This window comes from Lagopus muta, chromosome 17, assembly GCF_023343835.1.
Source record: "Lagopus muta isolate bLagMut1 chromosome 17, bLagMut1 primary, whole genome shotgun sequence".
NCBI classification, from domain to species: Eukaryota; Metazoa; Chordata; class Aves; order Galliformes; family Phasianidae; genus Lagopus; species Lagopus muta.
This window is the reverse complement of record NC_064449.1, coordinates 2,806,614-2,828,862: the sequence shown is the minus strand read 5'-3', so window position 1 is coordinate 2,828,862 and position 22,249 is coordinate 2,806,614. Positions and strand designations below refer to the sequence as shown.

At 49.9% G+C, this 22,249-nt stretch overlaps 2 protein-coding genes across 2 annotated transcripts in view; one reads left to right on the top strand and one right to left on the bottom strand.

Annotated features, from left to right (window-relative positions):
• Positions 1-17,601, top strand: part of LOC125701530 (serine/threonine-protein kinase TAO3) — a 32,208-nt gene extending 14,607 nt beyond the window's left edge. Inside the window, exons 6-13 of the mRNA XM_048963670.1 lie at positions 4,792-4,926; positions 11,277-11,513; positions 12,098-12,226; positions 13,110-13,313; positions 15,344-15,583; positions 16,453-16,665; positions 16,764-16,946; positions 17,089-17,601. Coding sequence (XP_048819627.1) covers positions 4,792-4,926; positions 11,277-11,513; positions 12,098-12,226; positions 13,110-13,313; positions 15,344-15,583; positions 16,453-16,665; positions 16,764-16,946; positions 17,089-17,250 — 1,503 coding nt within the window. The 3' untranslated portion in view covers positions 17,251-17,601. The remainder of the gene's footprint in view (positions 1-4,791; positions 4,927-11,276; positions 11,514-12,097; positions 12,227-13,109; positions 13,314-15,343; positions 15,584-16,452; positions 16,666-16,763; positions 16,947-17,088) is intronic.
• A 232-nt stretch (positions 17,602-17,833) lies between these two features.
• Positions 17,834-22,024, bottom strand: PEBP1 (phosphatidylethanolamine binding protein 1). The gene is made up of 4 exons (XM_048963677.1): positions 21,814-22,024; positions 21,610-21,719; positions 20,973-21,073; positions 17,834-20,566 (listed from the first exon to the last, which is right to left on the bottom strand). The coding sequence occupies exons 1-4, from the start codon at positions 21,946-21,948 to the stop codon at positions 20,349-20,351; spliced, it is 564 nt and encodes a 187-aa protein (XP_048819634.1). The 5' UTR covers positions 21,949-22,024; the 3' UTR covers positions 17,834-20,348.
• Between the last annotated feature and the right edge of the window lie 225 nt (positions 22,025-22,249).

Sequence of the window (22,249 nt, the reverse complement as noted above, 5' to 3'; positions counted from 1 at the left end):
CCTGTGTAAATACTATAATTGCAACAGGGCATTTGCTGGGGCTTACACACACGTACATCCCATTCTGTTTTCAAGGTAAAATTCCTTATTTGGGGAAAAACCCCTTCAATCTGTACTTGCTCTAACTACTTCTGTAACCCGGTGAGTGGATGCACACACATTGTGTTCTGTTCTACCAGGTGAGAAGCAGGGGTGCTGAGTTCAGTTACACTCCCAGAGCCTTATCTCAAACAAAATCCAGAGAACCGGGGGGGTTCAAGCTTAAATTAAGCTTTTGTTTTGCATTTAACCAGCCTTTAAAGGCTAAAAAAGAAAATACAGATGAACACGATTAGCCAGCTGTCTGCCTTATGTGGGCATGGGGTCATGTGCTGGATTGTTTTGACATGGGTCAAATCAGAATGCTCAGTAAAATTATGGTGTTCCACAAATGTGTTAATTAACAACCTCCAGATGTACCAGACTGTGTGCACATGCCCACGATGGCTGCATTGCCTGAGCTGTTAGCGTGGCTCAGAGCTCGAGGTGTCAGAGGCTTTTGGATTTCATTGCACCACAGCCCCAGCGTGTTCAGGTGAGACTCACTAACTATATGGCAGCTCTGGGTAGCCAAGATGCCACTGTGCACCAAGCAGTACCTGGGGATTTGGGATGGATCCTCCATGAGAAGAGGACACATCCTCACTCCTTCCACCAGGCAGAACCTTCTGGGCAGCGCTTTGCTCTCTGCCTTTCTGAGCTTCTGCTTGGAACGAAGGTTGCTCCTATTTGTCAGCAGAGTGAAACCCGTAGATTGGAGGAAAAATGCCTTGGAAAGAAGAAAATAATGACAGCCATCCCTAACTGACCGTGTCACTCTTTATGTAATTGAGTTTGTAGTTGTATCCTAAATTGCTGGGGGGAAAAAAAAAATTCTGTTAATGTCTGCTAGTTGTGCTGCAAGTCCTGCGTCCTCCCTTTCTGGGATCTTAGGCCTTCCTTGGAATCCAAGGGTTTCCTCAGTAGTGTCCCCTCATCAAAGCAGTTTCTTCATAGGATTTTCAGATATCCAGCTGGGATGGGCAGTTTTACTAGGAGCATTGCAGGCAGTGGTGACCCTGTGTGTACCTTCTGGTCATGCAGGTCAGGGACACGGAGCCTGTTCTGCAAAGACTCTTGATGCTTAAACCTCTCTGCAGATGATTGAGGCGTTTAGTACCATGTATTAAAATGAACGATGGCGCTCCTTTGAATCCTTAGAAGTTAAGGATTCGCTGCAGTTGTATGTAGCGCTCTGCAGTTGTGTGCAAGTCCTTTCTGTGGCTCAGAAATTCCCTCTCCTGTTTGCCCAGGAGATTGGAAGTCCTCCTCAAGTGGAAGTTCCTCGTGTACGAAGCCTTTGTGAAGGTATCTGTGGTGTGCAGAACTGAAGGTGCAACACGCAGGCCAACAGTCCTGGGGTGCAAGTTTGGTTGTTTCTGCTTCAGGCTGTTCTGATGTGATCAGTTTGATGTTGGGGAGGTTATTTCTGAATCAGCTGTGAAGACAGTGGGACTCCTTTCCCTGTGTTTTGCACTCATGTTGGATGCTTTGCCGGTGCAAGAGCTTCAACGCAGTTCTATACTGAAAGGAATGTAAACGCCAAATGCAATTTATAGATCTGTCTCCCCAGTTTTGTTGTGATTAAAATCTGAGGCAAAATTCTCATTGATTCATCAGTAGGGAAAAAATCAACTCCAATGTACCTACTGAGTTTTCTGTTTGCTTCTGTAGCTTGCTTGTTCTGAGCAAGTGTTCTATTCACAGAGGAGGCTTCATTACAGAAATGGTTCTGTTCTCATGGAATCACTGAATCACGGAACTTTTTGAGGTGGAAGGGGCCCTTAAAGGCCATCTAATCCAACTCCCCTGCAATGCACAGGGACACCCACAGCTGATCAGGTGCTCAGAGCCCCATCCCACTCACCTTGGGTGTCTGCAGGGACAGGGCACCGTGGTGTCACTCAAAACAACCTACATCTTGAAGCAAACACAAATGATCTGGTCGGTGTAATTAGAAGGGGCCTACTCAGAACGTCCATAACACAACTTGAAAGCAAAAGCCATGGCAGGTGAGTTAGGTAGATGTTCTGGTGTAGGGGCAGAATTGTGAAAACTGCTGTTCTGTGAGGAAGATGAAAAAGACGTCTTATGGTGGAACCAGCATGGGGCTCTGGAGGTAAAATTGAGGTTCTCACTCCAGGGACTGACCATCTGGGTTTGAGCAGTGATTTGCTGCTTTCTTGGTTGAAATCTTTGCATTCACCCTAGCGTGTTAATGTAATGGAGAGAAGGGAGACAGCTGAGCAACTGGTGTATTGCTATAGGAGACCTTAGGAACCTGTGTTGCTTCAGACCGTGGATGTATAACCATGAGTAAGATTTGCCCTGTTGCCATTTCAGTTCTGTGGCTCTAGTAGAGCTCTTGTAGCTCTTGTGTTCTTAGAATCATAGAACTAAGGTTGGAAAAGATCTTGCCCAACCTTCTGCATCTCTTCAGTCCTTTGTGGTTTAGACATCTAAATCTTGTACAGAATCTTTAGGACAGGATTTTTATTTAGCTTTATTGAGCATACAGGTAACTCCAGTGTCAGTTTGCAGTTGCTGTCTCTGTTCCCTTTGCCCTGGCCTGCTTCAGAACCATATGTGCACATGAAGCAATGCTTGCAGGAGCCCTGAGAGCCCTGGGTCAGCCAGGTCCATCCCTGCAGGGCTCAGCTGAACTGCTGGGGCTGCAGGCTCCCAACGTGGCAGCAGGAATATCAAACCAAGAGGTGATGTTAGCAGCCAGTCAGCCTCAATTACAGTCCTGGGATTGTGTTTCAGTCCTTACACTTTCTTGCTAGAAGAGATTGTGGCAGAGCTGTAGGAGCCCGTGGCATTGGTACCCTTCCAGTGAACCCATGAGTCTCAACTGAGTGATGCTGTTGAAGTATAAATGTTTAATTGCTGCTTTTTTTGGTGTGACTGTAACAGTCTCAGACTTAGCTTCCTCATCACAACGTGGAAGCACCCTCGCTGTCATTTTGAACTTGCACAGATTGAAAATCTAAGATCTGCCCCATTGCCAGTAATGGACCTTCTGTAATGCTGTCTCCTCCTGCTGAGGATGTGCAACAAAAAGCCCCGTGTAAGGATAACAAATGTTAAAAGAAATTGCAACTGCCCTCTGCATCGATTCACTAGTGCTATGGAAGGGATGTCCCTATAGCTAGAAGAGCTGCTATAGCTGTGGTGCAGTGGTGGTCTCAGCCATTGCTCTCCACGCCAAGGCAAGGGAAGGTTGTGTGGGGCTCAAAGTGAAGGGCTGGAGAAAAGGAGTCTGTTTTAAACATTTAAAATCAGTGTGTGGTTTGGTTCTTTACATCAGCGCTTCTCTACCTGTTGGCCTTTTGCTGGAAAGCATATATATACAGTGATAGGGTGGGAGGTGATGGCCTCAAGTTGCACCAGGGGAGGTGCAGGGTGGATATTAGGAACAATTTCTTCTTTGAGAGTGGTGATGCATTGGCACAGGTTGCCCAGGGAGTTGGAGGTCATCGTCCCTGGAGGTGTTCAAGGAAAGGACAGCTATTGCACTGAGTGACGTGGCCTAGAGCAGTCACAGGCATGGGTTGGGGTTGGACCTTAGTGATCTTTCCAACCTTAACAGTTCTGTGATCCTACGAAAGCGGTTGAATTTGTGCCGGTCCAATCTAGGAGTGGCAGAGCACCGGGGAAAGAAACCTCTGGTGTGGGAGAGAAGTGCCATGGGGAAAGTGCTGCTGTGCATGGGCTGCTTGGTGGTGGTACGGCGGGCAGCAGAGATGTGTGGTCGCCCACAGACACCTGCACAACCCACGGGTCATTGCTGTGCTCCATACATGGCTCTACTGTAGGGCTGTAGAAGTGGGCAGCACCTTCCTTTGCACCCATGCCAACTAGAAACATGATTGTCATTCAGGAAGGCTCCCAAGTTGGTCATGGCCATACCGAACCTGTGCTGGTGCTGGTGGCTGTGGGCACATCCTGCAGGCACAAGGGCTGCTGGCTGCCACCTTTCTGTGTTCGTGGCTGTTTGCCAGCAAGCCAAGGGGGAAGCTGCACGGGAAAAGCATTTGTGCTAAAACCTGTGAGCTGTTGCTTTAAAGGGGGGGAAAAAGGAGAGAAAAAAAAAAAAAAGAAAAAAAAAATTAGAAGAAAAAAAAAAAAAATCCTTTGTGGGCTGTGGAGAGAAAGTGCTAGAAGCGTGCGGGATCATGACTGGAAAGCAGGATCCCTGAGTGGCGGCGGGGCCGGCAGCGCGGCCGGGATGCGGGAGCAGGCAGCGGGCGCGGGACACAGCCCCGAGCTGCCGGGGGAATGAATGAATGAGGCGGCCGAGAGCCATCGAGATGGGAGTCACGTTTCTCCAGGGATCGCTGGGCTGCGGTGCTTTCGGCCAAGCTTTTTGAAGAGCTCCGGTCACTCGGCAGCGCTTTTTCTTTTTTTTTTTTTTTTAATATATGTAATGCTGGAGGTTTAAAAAAAAAAAAACAAGCACCAAAAAAAAAAAAAAAAAAAATCCCTGGCAGGGATTGAGGAGGCATCCCGCTAGCGATCAGCTGACACGGCGAGCCGGAGCTGCAATGTGTTGCTTATTCATTTCGTACCGTGGGAGCTGCAGGGGCTAGCAGAGAGCTAAACTATGCATTTCAAACAGCCGTGCTTGTGCAGAGAGAGGGCTGAGAGAGAGGCAGCCGCCGAGGAAAGAGCACAGCTGGACTTTCTCCTTGTTTTTATCCATTTCTGCAGGATCATGTATTTATAAGGGATGAGGTGGGCCACAGGGATCGCAGGCCTGAGGTGCGGCCTACCCAGTCGGTGCAGAATCAGGCCCTCCACTACCGGAACCGAGAGCGCTTTGCCACGATCAAATCAGCATCTTTGGTAAGCAGCCCCCTCCTCTGCTCCACTGCATCTCCCTGTCTCTCCGGGAAGGGGTCAAGAATCCTTTTTCTTCTTATTATTCTTGTTTTTTGTTTTTCCTCTCTTTAATTTTTATTTCTTTTTTTTTTTTTTTCCCTTTCTGTTGGCATAGCAACTCGGTGCTGCACCGGGTGGTGTTCTGGCCGTGTGTGTGAATGGGGAAGTGTCGAATGCATGGAATGCCTGTGCTTTCACGCTGCATATCTTTTCAGCAGATGTGGAATCAGCCACGTTTGTGGGTGAAGCTCACATCGTCTCAGGTTATTTTTCCCTTTTTCCCACCCGTCTCCTTTGTTATAGCCGTTCATGGTAACGAATGTGCTTATTTGCATGTGCACAAACCGCGGCTGGGTGTGCTTGCGTGGAATACGTTTGGATGCCGTGGAAATGCAGATGGGTTGGGAACAATAAGATTGCCGTTTGCAGGGCGAGCTGCTGAAATACATTTTTTCTTCCTCATTCATTCATTCATTCATTTATCTCAGGCAGCAGCGCGGTGACCGCATCTCGCGGGCAGCATCGCCGGGCTGCAGCGGCTTACAAAGAGCAGGGGGATGGGGCGAACCCAGATTTGTACTATTGCAAATGGGATTTCTGTGGACGCCTTTGTAGTAGCGAGAGGGGTGTGTGCTGCCGGAGTTACAGCCGCGCCTCCCGCCCGGCCCCGCACGGCTGCGGGCACCGGAGGGCTGACGGCTGGGAGAGAGGGGCAGGGAGAGGGCTGGGAGGCACAGGGACACGGAGTAGGACGCGTTGCAGCCCCACGGCGTTGGAGGTCACATGGATGGAGCTCTGGGAAGTGCCGCCGCTCGGCCTGGCACTTGCTGGGTGTTATGACATCATCCCGGACCAACCCGAAATTACAACAGCGAGCCCTCCCCTTCTGCCTTCGCCCCAGCTGAATGGTTTTTTCTCCCTTCAGCACCACCATTTCTTGTTTCCCCCCCTGCCCAGCTCCCAGTCTCTCTGTGTGCAGAAGGCAGCGGTGTGTCTGCGGCCACAGCTGGAGCCTCTCAAGCGAGAGAAACAGCAGCGGCCACATTTTTTTTTTCTGTACGGTGGTTGCTGCCGTTGTTACAACCCACAGTGACGCCGTGGCTGTCAGACCCGCCACCAGACGCTTTGCAGGCTGAAATCTGGGGCAGGGCATCCGAGTTCCATCTTCTGCAGGGGCATTCCTGTAACGGCACCCGAGTGCTCCCTGGGGCTGAGCGCCTGCTCCCCCCACTGCTCTCCTCCCCCTACCAAAGGAGTGACCTAGAAATGTGAGGGATGGAGGTTCACGCTGCACACCTGCCACATGTGGCAGCTCTGCTCTCCTGCAGACCTTGCAGGCCTTGCACATTTGTATTTCATGTGTGCACACAGCATGGTGCCGACACCATTGCGTGTAGGAGACAGTTATATTGGCAGGAAGGAAGAAACCATCAATGTCTCGAGCATCATCATCCAAACAGATACCTGGTGTGATGGGCAGATGGGTGTGTGTGTGTTGAACACGTGTGTGATCTCTTACTCCACATGTGTCCTGCAGAGTCCATAACTCCTCTCTTCCTCAGATGTGTCATCCCTGGACTATCCGGGTGGCTCCCAATGGCAAAGTGTTGCTGGGAGCTGGTGGCAGATGTTGGCACAAGAATACAGGCTGTGAGGTCCTCCCAGTCCTCAGAGCTCTGGGGAAGGCAGCAGTGCCCCAAGGCAGCTCCTTGTTCCCCATGGCAGCCTTTTGTGGGGCTGCAGCTCACCTGGTCACTTGGCTGCCTTAAATCCCTCTGTTTCACTTACCCAATGACTATTAGGATGAAATTAATAGTGGGTAAAAAAGGTGCTGAGCTTTCTGGGCAGCTTTTCTTCGTCTGGTTTTCTGTGGAATGCACTCAGTGTGGCTTGCAGTGCTGCACTGAAGTGAACTCCATGCACAACATCCTCTGGGACGCGGGGCAGTCCTGCTGTCAGCTTGGCTGTTGTCTGCAGGCTGATGGAGCAGCAAGTGGCACTGCGTGTCATGTGAAGCTTTGTTGTCCCCATCACATGTGTACCTGTCCCCAGCACTGAGAGAGCTTCCCCAAACCATCACTGGCTATTACGGGGTTATTAACATGTCCTTAGGTCGCATGGTGTGGGTGTAATTTCATCATGCTTGCAGCAGAAATGTCTCACTTAATTTCAACGTGTGTAGAGCTGGGCTTTCCCTTTTTACCTCTGTGTGCTCCAAAATGGAAACCTAGAAGAAATTCCAAGTTGAAACCAATGCCCCAGAACATGAAGAGTGCCGGTACAGGTGCTGGGTTTTGAGGTGCTGCTGTGGCTGCCAATGCACCACACTCTTCTCTTTCTCTCTGTGTTTTACCTCTGGATGGAGGGGGCCAGTGGGTGGCCCAGCGTTGGTAGTGCTTTGGCCAAGGGAAAACTGTCACACCTGCCTCTTGTCTCCTTCTTCAGTATCTGTGGGCAAGATTTTATATAAACAATCAAGGGAGCCAGCATGCTTTGGTAGTTCCCTCATTGCTGCTGACGGTCAGTTGGCTCCTCAGCAGTTTAACACTGCTTTTTGGGCACTGAGAGGCACTGCAGAGAATCAGGAGCATCAGAAAATGGGAGTTTTGAGCCCAAACTCGCTGTAGCAGGGTGGTATTTGGGTGTAAAAACATTGCTGACCAGCACCCATAACAGGAGAGGAGGGCAACACTGCAGGGGGAAGGAAAGCAGTGAACCCAGGGCTGCTGGGCTGTGCCTGCGGACAGACCCACACTCCCATGGCACCCATGGGTCAGGCTGTGGATGTACCTTTTATACCTTTCCAGACTGTCACTGGTGCTTTGATATTACTTGTATATAACATATGCATGTAAAAATTACTTAAATAAATGAAAAGGACAAACGGGGTTCAGAAAGCTGAAGGAGCGCTCTTGCCTTTTGAAACAAACTCTTACCTTTGTGCTGAATTCAGGCAGCAGTTTTAATAGTCACTCTGGACCATCTTCCTCTTCGGTCACTGCAAAGGCCCATCTCAGCCTTGAAGCTGGGAAAGCTGTGTTGAAAAAGAAGGCTGGGTGTTCTGCATGCTGATAGGACTGCACATCAACATCTTCCAGTGAAAGGTGTATTTTTAAATACGTGCAGCGAGGCACTGATTTGCATTTCTGGGTCATGCTTGACCCTTTAACTCTCTATCACTTCTTGCATTTCCTCGATAGCTGCTGTCGTAGCTTTCAAGTGAAATGATGTAACAGTGGGGATGCTGTCGGAGGCCTTGGCATTCTCTTCGAAATGGAAATGCCAGCAGAAGTGTTCCGTGATCTCATCCTGAGTCTGTGAAGCCAAATGCCTGGGTACATGGGAGCAGCCTCTGGACGTGGCCGTCCAAGTGCACCGACTCCTGGTGCATTTACACAGCGCCTGTTGTCTTCAACCTTCTTCTGCTGCACAGTGACGTTTTACTCCAGGTGTTGGATTTCTCATCAGCTCATCTGGCTGCTGTCTATTGAGGTCTTTGCCCTAAAATGCTGAACTTGTTTTTTCTCATCTCAAAAGTTCTCAGTGGGAGAAGGGCTGCTGGTGGTTGGCGTTTTGCTCAGTCCTCTGCCTCCATCCAGCAAGGAAGACACGGTGTTTTGAGAGGTGAAAATACTTCTTTTTAGGAGAAAACTCGGTGTCTCATCTGAGCAATGCGATGAGATGAAGAAGGATCTCTAAAGAAGTGCCATTTTGGAGGAGTTGTGAGCCCAGCTTCCTTACGTAAAGCTGAAAATCTTGGAGAGTGAATAAGAGTAACTTTGGATTTTATGTGATGAGTGAACTGTGTGTGAGAGTAGGTTGGAGAAGGCATCTGTCTGTCTCAGTTCTGTGTATGCCAAGGATGCAGAGAGATAAGAAACTGAGAAAATGTCACACCTTAATGGAAGCTGCTCTGTTTTATGCAGAGCTTTGGTTCTGCTGATGACCGGACTGATTGCGCCGTGCTTTGAGCGGGGCTTCAGGAAACCACAGTTTGCTGCTTTAAAGAGTGCTGACATTTTCTGGCTAGGTAAAGAACAAACTTGGTGATAAGCATTTCCTGTGTCATCTTTCTTCCCATCATCACCTATGGAGCTACTTTTACAAAATACTTTATAACTGATTTTCAGCTCTGTGTTTCTTAGACTCTTGCTGTCTGCTTTGGCACTGAGCATTCCCATGGCAGCAGGCAGTGCCCATCCAGGCACATCCTTGGCTCCTGCCTGGGGGTCACCACATGTGCCAGGCCCCAGCCAAGCCTGCTTACTGGAAGTCTTACCTTAGAATTGCTCAGATTGGAAAAGCCTTTAAAGATCATTGAGTCCAACCATGATCTGACCACACGACCCTAACTCTAACAACCCTCTGCTAAATCACGTCCCTGAGCACCACATCCAAACAGTTTTTAAACACATCCAGGCTGGTGACTCAACCTGGGGAGCCTGTTCCAGTGCTTAACAACCCCTTCTGTAAAGAAGTTTTTCCTGATATCCAACCTAAACTTACCTTGCTTAACATAGCAAACAGCATACATGTGAAATGCTGGATTCTTGTCTACATGTTGGCTACATCTGCCTCTTATCATTAGCAGGTCAGATTTCTTAGAGAAACTCTACATCAGTTTCATGTGTTTAGTCCAGCCAATTTGAAAATAACATCCCCAAATTCCTTGGGAGGATACGAATTGTGCATCAGCACTTCCTGTGGTTGATGTTTGGCTTTGCCAGTGTGGTGCTGGAGTGCAGTATGGCACAGGGCTCGTTCTGTGTTTTCTGTGCACAGATGTTTGCTTTCTCTCTACAGTTGCTTTATCATAGAATAGCTTGGATTGGAAAGGAGCTCAAGGATCATCAAGCTCCAACCCACTTTAGGAAGGGTGCAGGGGAAACAGGCCTTCCATTTCCTTGGCTCAGTCCTCTCATGACTTGTTTCTGCTCCGGGACTGGCCATTATTGTCTTGGATGGCGACTCCTTGCTGTAAATTGCTGTCAATCCATTTGAGGGTAAAGGCCATGCAAGGCTCTTCCTGACCTCTTCACGCTCCTCCCTGGTGTTGGTGACACGGTGGTGGTGCTGCTGAACTCGCTGGTTGATGTCAGAGCTTAGCAAATGCTGCAGTTACAGTCCTGCAGAACTGCTTGGTTGGCTCTCAGGAAAGCAGCTGCTCTCCTTCCGTTGGCTGCAGCCTTCCCAGGTCTGTGTGTACATCCCATCCCAGGCCTGAACTTACCTTAAAGATCTCTGGAAAATGACCTCCAAATGACAGCAGTGCTGTGGTAGGTGCCAGTTCTTCCTCTTGGCTGCCTATGGAGAAATTCTCCAGGAAGGCTGCACTCCTGCAGGCTGCAGGAAGGGCTGTTGGTTCATAAGGCTCCAATAGGGCTGAACTCTGCTGCTTTGGGTCGGGTGTGAAGGAGACATCCCCTCTTACTTACCTCTACCTGTATGCTGAGAGGGTTTTGGGGTTGTCCTATAAAAGATGAGCAGATCATTACACGTGAAGTTCCTGAGTCTGTATTCTCAATTAAAAAAAAAATCAATCTTGGACACTTTTCATCTTTTAAAATGGAAGCATCACCACCCGTGTTTTCTTCTGAAAAATTTTGGCTCGACTTCCTGGGGTTTTTTTTCTGCCTTTCACAGGGATGCACTTAGGCATGGAAATGAATGTGGAACTTGTGAGTTTGTTTCAGCTGAGCGGGGTTTAAAATCTGCTTAGACCATCTGATCAATCTTGTCAAGAGCACACAGTTCCAGAACAGCGTTCCCTTGTTAGAAAACTTTCAATTCTGGTAGGGAATGAGCTCAGTCTTGAATTTTAAGAAGCAATTTTGAAGGAGGTGGCTCATAGCAGGAAATAGGTGTTGAGGGACCATGCGGGGAGCTTCCAAGGATGGGGGCGAGTTCCTTAAAGCAGCACCATCTTGTAAGTCCACGTAACCTTTGGGATTTGAAGCCTGTCTCCAAGGAAGGTTGTACAGCAGGCACCTTTGTTTGCAGACCTCCTCCAGTATTGCCCACAGTGATGTGCAACCTGTTCTCTTTCTTCCGAACATGGTGTTTTCGGCTGTGGCAGTGGAGATGCCACATAGAGTGCTTGGGAAGGTGGGGGAGGATTGAGGAGGGAGAAACCTTTTGACCCGAGTTGTAGTGTTAGATGCCAGCACCCTTTGAAACCCGGAGCGGCGCTCCCTGCAAGTTGACCTCCAAGAGTTGACGTGCAGCAAAGCGCGGTGCTCTTTACAGGTAAGCAGTTCATAAGGAGGCGGTTAAGAAGAGCCACGTAGCATTTCTTTCCCTTTTGCTGACCTCAGGTTACAAGGCAGATCCATGAGCATGAGCAGGAGAACGAGTTGCGGGAACAGATGTCAGGATATAAGCGGATGCGGCGCCAGCACCAGAAGCAGCTGATCGCCCTGGAAAACAAGTTGAAGGCCGAGATGGACGAGCACCGCCTCAAGCTGCAGAAGGAGGTGGAGACACATGCCAACAACTCGTCCATTGAGCTGGAGAAGCTGGCCAAGAAGCAAGTGGCTGTGATGGAGAAGGAGGTGAGTGCCGACGCGGGCTCCCCAGGTGGGTGAGGTGAGTGAGAAGGGCGTACAGCTCTGAAGGGAAAGGCAGTGGAAGTAGTGCTTGAAACCCATGTTTGTGAGCAGCCGGTATGGTTACTGTCTGGAGCTGCCTTGGTCAGTTACTGGAACAGCTTCACAGCCACACATGGAGTGCTGGTGGACGGCATTGGCATCAAGCAGTGATGACTGCTGCCTGGGGGACAGCTGTGGGCACCTGGCAGGAGGTTCTTCTAGTGGCTGTGGCAGCTACAAAGCTGTAACCTGGCAGCCTGCTGTCAGTCTGTATAAAGTCAACCCGTTACTCCGTACAGTTAGTGGGCTTTGACCCTCTGAGATGGCTCTGGTGCAGAGAAAAGAAAGGAAAGCTCTTAAATGTGTGTGGGCATTCTGTTTTCTTATTTACAGATTTCATTTGGCCAAATATTCATGGCTTTGTCTTACATGTGATGGGAGAATGACAGACCAAAAATGCATAGAGAAAACTGATTTGTGCTGGATTCTGGATTCAGTGCTTGCACCTTCACCCCTATTTTTTTTTTCTCTTTCTCTGTGCCTTGCAGGCAAAGACAGCTGCAGCAGATGAAAAGAAATTCCAGCAACAGATTTTGGCTCAGCAAAAGAAAGACCTGGCGACCTTTTTAGAAAGTCAGAAGAAACAATACAAGCTTTGCAAGGAAAAGATTAAAGAGGCAAGCTGCTGTCATTTTCAGGGCTGAAGGGGTGTGGAATGAACATGAACTAGACTTTCCTTTTGATTAACCTGGGCCAGCCCAGGGGTTTAGGATGCCATCATACATGGAAGCAAATTTAGATTCCTAGCAAGTAAACTGTCAGGAGCTGGGGTCATCTGGCAGCATTTCTAGAATAATCTTGAAGCATGCTGGAGGAGCCTGCATGATATGTCATGGAGTGGAATCTTTGAAGCTGAGGATTATGAGGGGAAACAGCAGTTCGCAGAGATTTCTTCTTCTTCCTTTTCCTCATCTGTTTTCCCCACAGAGAGTAAGCAATCGGAGCAGTGATCTAGATGTCACTTGACTAAAAGCCTTGGGATTATGTACATGAACTGGAGAAAAAGACATCAGTAACTTAGTGTTTAGCCAGTGGCTGTCACAAACTGTCCCCAGCAAAATCACTTGTAGTTAAGAAGGTAGGGGGGATAAAGGGGATAGCAACTGATTCAACAGATTTAAGCTTCAGTCCCATTGAAACGAGGGAAACTTAAGTCCAGGCTGGACTCCTTTGTAAAGCTGGTACAGGGAGCCAAGGATTCAGATCCCTTTCCTGGACAGACAGACCTCCCCTGCAGTTGTGTTTTCTGCATTCTCATTGCTGCACTGTGCAGACTTTAAGCTGTTTGTTCTTACTGGGCATTTTTCCCTGCTCCTCTTGGAGGTAGCAGTGCAGCTCTAGAGGTGGCAGGGATGGCAGAGCTGGGTGACAGCCTGGGCTCTGCATTTGTTGCCCTTGCATGAACTGAATGGTGGAGGAGTGCCCACTGACTGATGGTTCTCCAGGTTCTGTGTCACAGTGATGCTAAAAGGAGCCTTGTTTTTGACTCTGTGCGTGCAGGAAATGAACGAGGACCACAGCACACCGAAGAAAGAGAAGCAGGAAAGAATATCCAAACACAAAGAGAACCTGCAGCACACACAGGCTGAAGAGGAGGCCCATCTTCTCAGCCAGCAGAGACTCTACTACGACAAAAACTGCCGTTTCTTCAAGAGAAAAACGATGATCAAGAGGCACGAGTTGGAGCAGCAGAACATTCGGGAAGTATGGCACTCTTCAGTTGCTTTCCTACACAGTTCTTGAAATTGTACCTTTGTGTCTGTAAAGCAGCTTTGTGATATTAGATCTCTGTGTTTTCAGTCGCCAAACAGAACTGAGAAAAGTGTAGGAAATGTGTTTGGGGAACCTGTTTTCTATACAGAAATGTAGTTGGCGCTCACACCAAGGCACCTCCCAGGCTGCTTCTATTTATTAATGGAAGAGGGTGGCATAAGTGGCTTGCAGAAAGAAACATGTGAGCCACCCACTCTGGGCCTGAGGGATTGATCTGAGCTCCTGCCCCCTAGGCTTGTTGGGGGAGGGCTTCATTCAGAGCACAGCTCATGCTGAGCATCACAGCCAGCTGTAGGATAGGAGGGCTGGAAGGGCATCGTATGAGGAGCTCTGCTTGTTGGCTGAAGTAAACATATGTTTAAAACATGTAATGAAACAGTAATAACTTCAGCCTTTCAGGCTGCTGGGAGTTAAATACTGCTTTGGAAAAAGAATTGTTGCTCCTAGATTTTTTTTTATATATCTGTTTTTCAGTATAGCATGTGAAATCTTGAGAGAGCATTACTTGTAGGGAAGGACTGTGAGATGGGAAGGTGCTTCAGGAAAGGCTGAGATTGAGCAAGTGGTCAGCCTGTTCTGATATCCACACATTCATTCTGCTGCCATCAGCTTCCCCACACACTTAACTGATGAGCTCAAATTCACTGGATCAGGAGCTTGAATTTAAACAACTCTTTTAAAATGTTGGTTGTTTTTTTACCTTTGATGTTTCAGGAAAGCAAGAGGTTGTTTTTGTGCGAGTGGAAAAGCGTGAGGCCTGCAGTGCTTTCATTTGTTCACACTGGACTTGAAACCAGGTGTGAGATGGGCACAGGAGCAGCTGGCTGGCCTGCTTTGAGGCCAAGGCACACGTCCCAGCTGAACACACACTGCCATGTGCTACAAATGGAATGCACTGCAGCATGTCCTTATCTTTATTTTGGCTGTCAGGGTGCAAGTTTTGCTTAAATGTGAGCGCGTGCAGTGTCTTCACAGTTAGAGCCAGCAGGTTTGGAGTGGATATTTGCAGGTGCTGATGTTGAGAAGTGCAGTGGGATTACAACATGCAAGCAAAAGCTCAGAATAATTAGTTATTTTTGCTTCTGCTGCAGGAATTTGTTAGACGAGCCAACACTGAGCCCTCCATGTGCTGGGCACTGTGTGCATACGTAGTGCCAGGCAGCCCCTGCTGTGCCTTAGGCTAGCATGAAGTGTAGTGACGAGTTGGTAAGCTGAGAGCTGGAGCAGAGATGTACCAGCAGACCGTCTGCCAATGTCAGCAGAGCACCACTAAGGGTACAGCTGGAATCACTGCTCACCTGAGCTCACCTCAGCTCGTGGCTCTGCAGGTTGTTGGCAATACCTTGAGACAGAGATAACAACAGCATTCAGCACCAGTTATCTTCCTGCTTGTTGGTTTACAGTGTGCTGAAGGTTTTCTTGGACCTGCAGGGCGCTGTGTGCAGAAACAATTGTGTGCATTGCAAAGTAGCACAAGGCTTGGGATATGTCATCATTTTATCTGCACATGGGGTCAAAAATCACCTGTATCTGGTGGCAGATGAGGTAGTTTTTCTTATGCAGTGTGCTTTGGAGCTGAATACTTCTTTGGCCATTAGTAATTAGTGTATAAGAAGCCTCGTCTCCCATCATCTGACAGGAGCCTGGGGAAATGTGAAACAGACAGAAAGGCCTCCAGTTGTGGGCATGGCCATCAGTACCCCAGGAGGTTACAGACTTCTGGGACTTGCAGCAGCCGCAGCAGAGGGCTGTGTGGCCCCAGTGCCACCTGCTGGACGGCCACTGGGGGACCTGGGAGGTGCCTTGGTGTGAGTTACAGAGCCACGCCAGGTCATCAGCAGCGCTCCCACGGTGCCATGGTGGTGCACTTGGAAGAGCTCGATGCCATCTGAAGCAGTGACACGAGCAGCCAGCCTTGCAAATTCACCTTTTTTTTGGTGTTCTGCTGTGCTCTTGTGCAGGAGTTGAACAAGAAGCGGACCCAGAAAGAAATGGAGCACGCCATGCTGATCCGGCACGACGAGTCGACGCGTGAGCTGGAATACAGGCAGCTGCACACGCTGCAGAAGCTGCGAATGGACCTGATCCGGCTGCAGCACCAGACTGAGCTTGAGAATCAGCTGGAATACAACAAGCGACGAGAGCGGGAGCTGCACAGGAAGCATTTCATGGAGCTCCGGCAGCAACCAAAGAACCTGAAGGTGCTGGAAGCTTTCCTTCCCTCCCAGCCTGTGTCCTGCCGTGCTTTGTGGGCAGGCAGGTTGTGTGTCTGAGGCTTCTCAAGCAGCACCTGTGCCGCAGAACCAGCACTCTCCACCGTGCTCTCCCTTGCATCCCTTCCCTTTGCTCAGAGCTGCACTGGTATGAGGAATTTGCAAACTATTGTAGCAGAGCTCACCGAGGATTTCTGTTATGTTAATTGAGACTGCCCATAAAAATAGGCTGCTCCTTACCGAGGTATGACAGGATTTGCTCCTGATAGTCCATGCCATCCTCCGCCCTCGCTCATGTTAGCCTACAGACCTCAGCATGGAAAGGGGTTGGCTGATGCTTCCTTGCTTTAAAAATCAACAAGGGGAGCGAACACAGGTGTGCTGAGCCCTGTGCTCTGTCCGGGTTCAGAGCTGCCCTGGGGGATGGCTCTCTTCCTCATAATGTCTGAAAAAGCGTAGTGCTTTTGTTCATTTCCTCACACTCTCACAGGTTCTCAGGTCAGCTGTCCCTGTGTAGTGTCTGTAGTGAGGAGAGGCAGCTCATGCAGGCTAGCAAAACAGGAGGCCTCAGAGGCAAGGCCATTGCACTGTGCGGGAGGCAGGGGGCAGCAGCAGAAGACTGATGTCCTGGGCTAAGGAGGTTTGGTTGATCCTGTTCCTGGCCCAGGCCTGTGGTCAGTGGCAGCTCAGCACACACTGGAGTTGCTCTCGGGCTGGTCGCTGCGTGCACAGAACAGGAGAAATGCAGAGCACGGGGGAGCTGTGGTTGTGCCTCAGGGCTGTGTCCGTTTGGGCAGGCTGTGACCTCTGCATTCCCAAAGCAATCTGTGCTCTTCACATCGTTCCTTCCTTGGCAGGCTATGGAAATGCAGATCAAAAAGCAGTTCCAGGACACGTGCAAAGTGCAAACTAAGCAGTACAAAGCACTGAAGAATCACCAGCTGGAAGTAACTCCAAAGAGTGAGCACAAGACAATTTTGAAGAGTCTAAAGGACGAGCAGACGAGGAAGCTCGCCATCCTGGCGGAGCAGTACGAGCAGAGCATCAACGAGATGATGGCCTCGCAAGCGGTAGGTGCAGCATCCCTGCCCTCCTGCCTGTGGGCCTGCAGGGCTGTGGGTGCAGTCGGGCCACCAGTCCTTGCAGCACGACATGTTCTGTCTCACAGCTGCGACTGGACGAGGCCCAAGAAGCGGAATGCCAAGCCCTGAGACTGCAACTCCAGCAGGAGATGGAGCTCCTCAACGCGTACCAGAGCAAAATTAAGATGCAGACAGAAGCACAGCACGAAAGAGAACTCCAGAAGCTGGAGCAGAGGGTGTCACTGCGCAGGGCACATCTGGAACAAAAGGTGGGTTTGGGGCGGGCTGCTGGCAGCGAGCAGCTGCTGCCTGAGTGCATGTGGCCATAGTTGGTGCCCGGCGGGGGCCTGCAGAGGGCTGTGTGTGTTTGAGGGCGCTGCTGAGGGGCTGTGCTGGTTGTGCTTCTTGCAGATTGAAGAGGAGCTCGCCGCCCTCCAGAAGGAACGCAGCGAGAGGATCAAGTTTCTGTTGGAAAGGCAGGAGCGAGAGATTGAAACGTTTGACATGGAGAGCTTACGAATGGGCTTTGGGAATTTGGTCACATTAGATTATCCCAAGGAGGACTATAGATGAGACGAAATTTCTTTGCCATTTAACAAAAAAACCAGACAAAATCAAACAAAATAGGTACAAAACTTGCAAAAGCAACATTCCCCATGTTAACGGGCGTGCTCTCTCTCTTTCTGTCTCTCTTACTGACATCGTGTCGGACTAGTGCCTGTATATTCTTACTCCATCAGGGGTCCCCTTTCCCCCTGTGTCAAGTCCCGGTGCAGGACGGCTCCTGGCGGTCTTTTCCATAGTATGTCACAGTATTGATGTCTCTGTGCAATGATTAAAAATGTTTCAGTGAAAAACTTTGGAGACGATTTTAATGGAGAAAAAAAAAAAGAAAAAAAAAAAGAAAAAAAAAAAAAAACCAAACCCAAGTGGATGTTTGTTGCTTTGGAGCAATCACTCATTTTTCCACCAATCTCTGAAAGTACAAGCAAAAAAAAAATATAAGTGATAGATACAAACCCAGGGGGAGAGAGACGAAATCCGCAGCCTTACCTTAACTAGCTGCTGCATAATTTTATTTTATTTTTATTTTTTTGGTATTTATTCATCAGGAATAATGAAAATAATAATAAGAAAAATTTTATTAAAGATTGTGAAAAAAAAAATAAAAAAATTTGATACATTTTACAGGAAGACAAAAAAAAAAAAAGACAAAAAAAAAACAATAAAACCACCAACCACGGAATCGTGCTGTACATATCAGTGGTGACATATTATTACTTGGTGGGGAGGGGGGTGGGCGAAGACCTGGCGCTTTGTAGGAGCACCGTGCCAGGCGGGGCGGCCCTGGCTCCTCGGCGTTACTCTTGATTGTATCATAAACCATTTTCTGCTGTCGCGGAGAATGTCGAATACACTTAGAAACGAGCCCGCGGGATCCCAGTAGCACAAATTGGGCTTTGTCAAATCGTGTATTTTGTGTATAGAAGGAATTTAAGGAGAGCTTTTACTTATTTTCATATTGTATTTTAACTGTTTCTCTGATCAGAAATTTTTTTACTTCTTTCCTCCCCTTTTCCCCCCCCTCCTCCCTTCCGCTTCAGTCCCTGCAGTTCGGCGCTGTCTCTCACGCCATCCCCGCTCCTTTCTTTTCTCTTTCTTTTGGTCCATCCTATTGCTTTCTTTTCTGATGTTTCTGTTCCTCTCCCGAATCCTCCCCCGGTCTCCCATGATTTCGGTCATAAATATCGCATTACTCACACTTTCAAACTGTGTATTTTCTTACAATAAAAAAAAAAAAAAGATGGAAAAAAAAAAAGAAAAAAAAGAAAAAAAAACCGACAAAACAAACAAAAAAAAAAGGCTTTACTTCTTTTGCATGCACTTTAAATAAAAAAAAAACAACAAAAAACTTAAAAAAAAGCAACAAGGAAAACAAAACAGCAAAAAAAAAATACAAAAAACGTTTTTCAGGTTCAAAGGAAGAGCATGAGTAACTGTCAGAGCTTTTAATTATATTTGTAAATAAAAGTGTTCATCACAGTGCCTCGCTGTCTCTTTGGGGGAGCAGTGGCTCATGGCCTGGCCCTGGGCTGGGGGGGGAATGCGTTCAGACTGCTGCATCGCTGCTCATCTCTTTATTTTATGCCTTTCTTCCAGTCTGAACTGGCTCAGCTCTTGGGATCTGCACCCTCTGCTGTTTTTGTTGTAGATGTTGGTGTGTTTAGTTGGGGCTTTCCCTTGAAAGCTTCCTTGCTGGGAGGACCTGTGCCTGTGATGCTCTGCCTGTGGCACCCCGCCACCAGCTGGCACCGTGCTGCGGGTCTGGCTGTGCTGCCTTCCAGGTATGGAGCTGCAATGCTGGGTTGGGTTCCCACCCTGGGGGCAAACTATGAGGTAACTCTGATTTCCACAGGGCATTGCTACAAGGTGCTGAAGTTCTTTATGCACGTCTGTCTTTCACACCCCTTAAAAACAGGTCCTTTGAGACAATGAAGCAGTTAAGAGGAGGAAGGCTTCCAGTTGTGTGAAGCAGTTACATTGTCTTCATCTTCTTTAAAACCAAGCCTGTGATTTGAATCCAGGTTTGTTTCCTGCCCCAAGGGCTCAGCAAATCCAGCAACCAGTGTGCCCTGCAGCAGGGCTGGGATGCATCTTCAGGCGTGTAATGCTGGTGGCAGCGCATGTCACAGGAGGTGAAACCTGCACTCAAGTGAGCAAATGCTGCCCCACTTGCTGCAAGGAATGCATTAGCAATAGGTAACAGGCTGTAGACTACCCTACACCAACCTGAGGTGAGTGAGGCACGGGCTTCTGGGATGTGCCTGCCTTGCAGTTTGCTCCTCAAGCACAGGAAGTGCTAAGGCAACTGCCAGGATGGTGGGGCTCCCCCAGCACAAGGCTCCAGCATCTCCTTGCACATCAGAAGAGGAACCTTGCTACATCACACTGCTCCTCTAAGTGTTCCCCTTTTCCCCCTTCCCCCAAGAAGACAACCACACTGTCCATCCACCTTGCAAAGTGTTTAATTGCACTGTGAGCAAACACCAGGTCACAACAGAAGTCGAGCAAAGCAAAGCCTCTCAGCTTTGAGTGGAAACAGATATCAGAAAGTAGTGCTATAAACCAGAGTCCCTACCTCATTCTACTAATTAGTGGTTCACATTATTGGAGGCACCGGCCAAATACTTGCAAGAGAGAAAAAAAATGCAGTTTCCTTTATAGACTGCTGCCCTCTCCCCTTCTGGAAAGAGAAGGCTTCGCAGCCAGAAGTGGTTCTCTACCCACACTGCTGCTGCATGACACCGTTTTAACACAGTAGAGACACTCTGAAGTGGCACTGAGTCACAAAGGCTTAGGCTTCCCTTGAGCAGGTTGGCCTTGGGGGCTGCTCTCACAGGGTCAGCTTTTCAGAAGCCTATTTAGCTATGGCCTGTACCTACAGGAGCCAGCTGAAGCACAATGCACAGCCAGACCGCTCTGACACCAAAGCAGATTCACTTCACAGAGATCAGTGGGGTTATGGTTCGAGTTACGGCTCAAGTTGTCAGTGCAGGAGCAGCTGGGTTCTCAGCTCATCAGGCAAACAAAACTACAGAGAAATGCTGAGACAAGACCGGTCTCCAGGGGAACGGAGAATGCAGCACAGTGCGTGGTCAGGTCCCTTCTCCCTACTTCCCAGACAGCTGCTCATAGAGTTTCGGAACGTAGTCATCCCATTCTGCCTGGTAGCAAGTGCCAGCCACCGGCACCCCCAGCTCATACTTGCTGCGGAAAGCTGCTACCTTGAACTTCCCTCGCTTGTCGCCGGAGCGATTGGACAGGATGGGCTCATTGCAGGCCAGCTGCTTCGGCTGCTCGTACACCAGCCACACGTAGCGGTGCAGCCCTGCAGGGATGAGACAGCATTACAAGTGCACCTCGCTTGGAGTTACGGGGTTGAAGGGTTGAAGTGACCCCAGCTCAGGAAAGAAGCCTGTGTCCACCCGAGGACTGCTGGCAGCTGATACCACCATTCCCTGGGATAAGAATGACTGAGCTAAATGAGCTTAAGGGAGGTATCCTGAGATGCCTGAACGGCTCACGTCACACCTGTGCTCCTTCTGGCTACTGAATGCAGGCACAGCCCCTCAACAGATACAGAAGGGGTGGTGCTGCTAACTCCTGACCAGGCTCGGGTTTAGATGCAGGTGGACCCGTGGGCCACTTCTGCAGCACTGTGCTCCCCTCCAAGCCCACATTCACCCACCCACACCACCACCAGGCCCGAGGCACTGCTGCAGGCAGGCACCCACCTGTTCCTTTAGGGGGCCCGGAGCCCACGTAGTCTGACAGCACGGTCCCGCTCCCCACATCGTTACCTTTCATGTTGGTCACCAGGAAGTGATGCCATTCTCTGAAAGAAGGTTAAAAAACTAAAAATAAAACAATCAGGCTGCACAACAACCCCCAGGTATGACCTTCCTCTGCTCCAAGCAGCTGTTTTCCCGTGGGCTGTCAGTGTAGGAGAACCAAATCTAACCGCTGCCATTTCTAATTCGTTAAACCCAAAGAGCAGTGGGAGCTCAGTGCCTGCTGCAGGGCTCAGAGTCCATTGGGCAGCATCCATCCTGCCCTGCAGCACCAGGGCCCACCTCTGAGCCCAGAAGTGAGTGCTGCGTGCGTTCCTGAGCCTGAGCTGAGGGCAAGCTGCTCCCTCGCTGCACTGACAGCCCTGATTCCAATTCCTGCACGCAGCACAACGAGCAGCAGATCTGTGCCACTTCGAGCTACTGGCAGAAACGGCAGAATCAGCTGCTCTACCTCGCACTGTGCAGGTCTATGAGGACAGATACAAGGGCAGAGCGCATCCTCTGCCTCCTGCCAGCCGCTCGGTCCAAAAGCAACGCTCCACTTTCCGCAGATTCGATAGGAAATCATAAACGCCATTACCTGAACTTCGGATCCTTCCGACTGGGCGCATCGGGGTCGGTGAGCACCAGGGTGTAGAGCTTGTGGGGATCACAGCCATCCCACTCGATGCTGGTGGGCCGGTGCTGCACCTGAAGGACCGGCAGCGTCACCACGCGGCTCATCCCGCACCGCTCCCGGCAAAGCCCCGAAGCCATGTTGAACGGCCGCAGCCCCCCCGCTCACCTGCGTAGGGGTGAGCACCTTGCCCAGCTCGTCTATCTCCACGGAGCCGTACTTGACGCGCAGCGGGTGCGCGGGTTTCTGCTCCACCTCGCTCAGGCTCAGCGGCCCGTCCCACAGCCCCAGCTCCACCGGCATGGCCGCTCCGCGCTCCGCACCCGGGCTGCACGACAGCCGCGCCGCGCGATCGCCGCTACCCTTCGCCCTCCCCCCCCCCGCTCCCTTCCCCCGCTCCGCTCCTATTGGCTGTGGCGGCGCCGCGCTCCGCTCCCATTGGCTGCCGGCCCCGCCTCCTTCCCCCTCTCCGGTCTTTAGGGCGCCCCCAGGTGGCGGAGCTGCGTCGCGCTCCTCCGCGTCGCAGGGCCCTGAGGGCATCGGCCGGGGAGCGGCGCCGCTGCGCTGTGCTTACGGGCAATAAACTCTGGGGGCACGCCAGGTA

Bases quoted from the DNA above. Each gene is read 5' to 3' on its own strand.
- PEBP1 (XM_048963677.1), bottom strand. From the start codon at position 21,948: ATGCCGGTGGAGCTGGGGCTGTGGGACGGGCCGCTGAGCCTGAGCGAG. The intron at 21,720-21,813 runs GTGAGCGGGGGG...CCGGTCCTTCAG, and splicing joins AGGTGCTCACCCCTACGCAG to GTGCAGCACCGGCCCACCAG. The intron at 21,074-21,609 runs GTAATGGCGTTT...ACCTTCTTTCAG, and splicing joins CGGAAGGATCCGAAGTTCAG to AGAATGGCATCACTTCCTGG.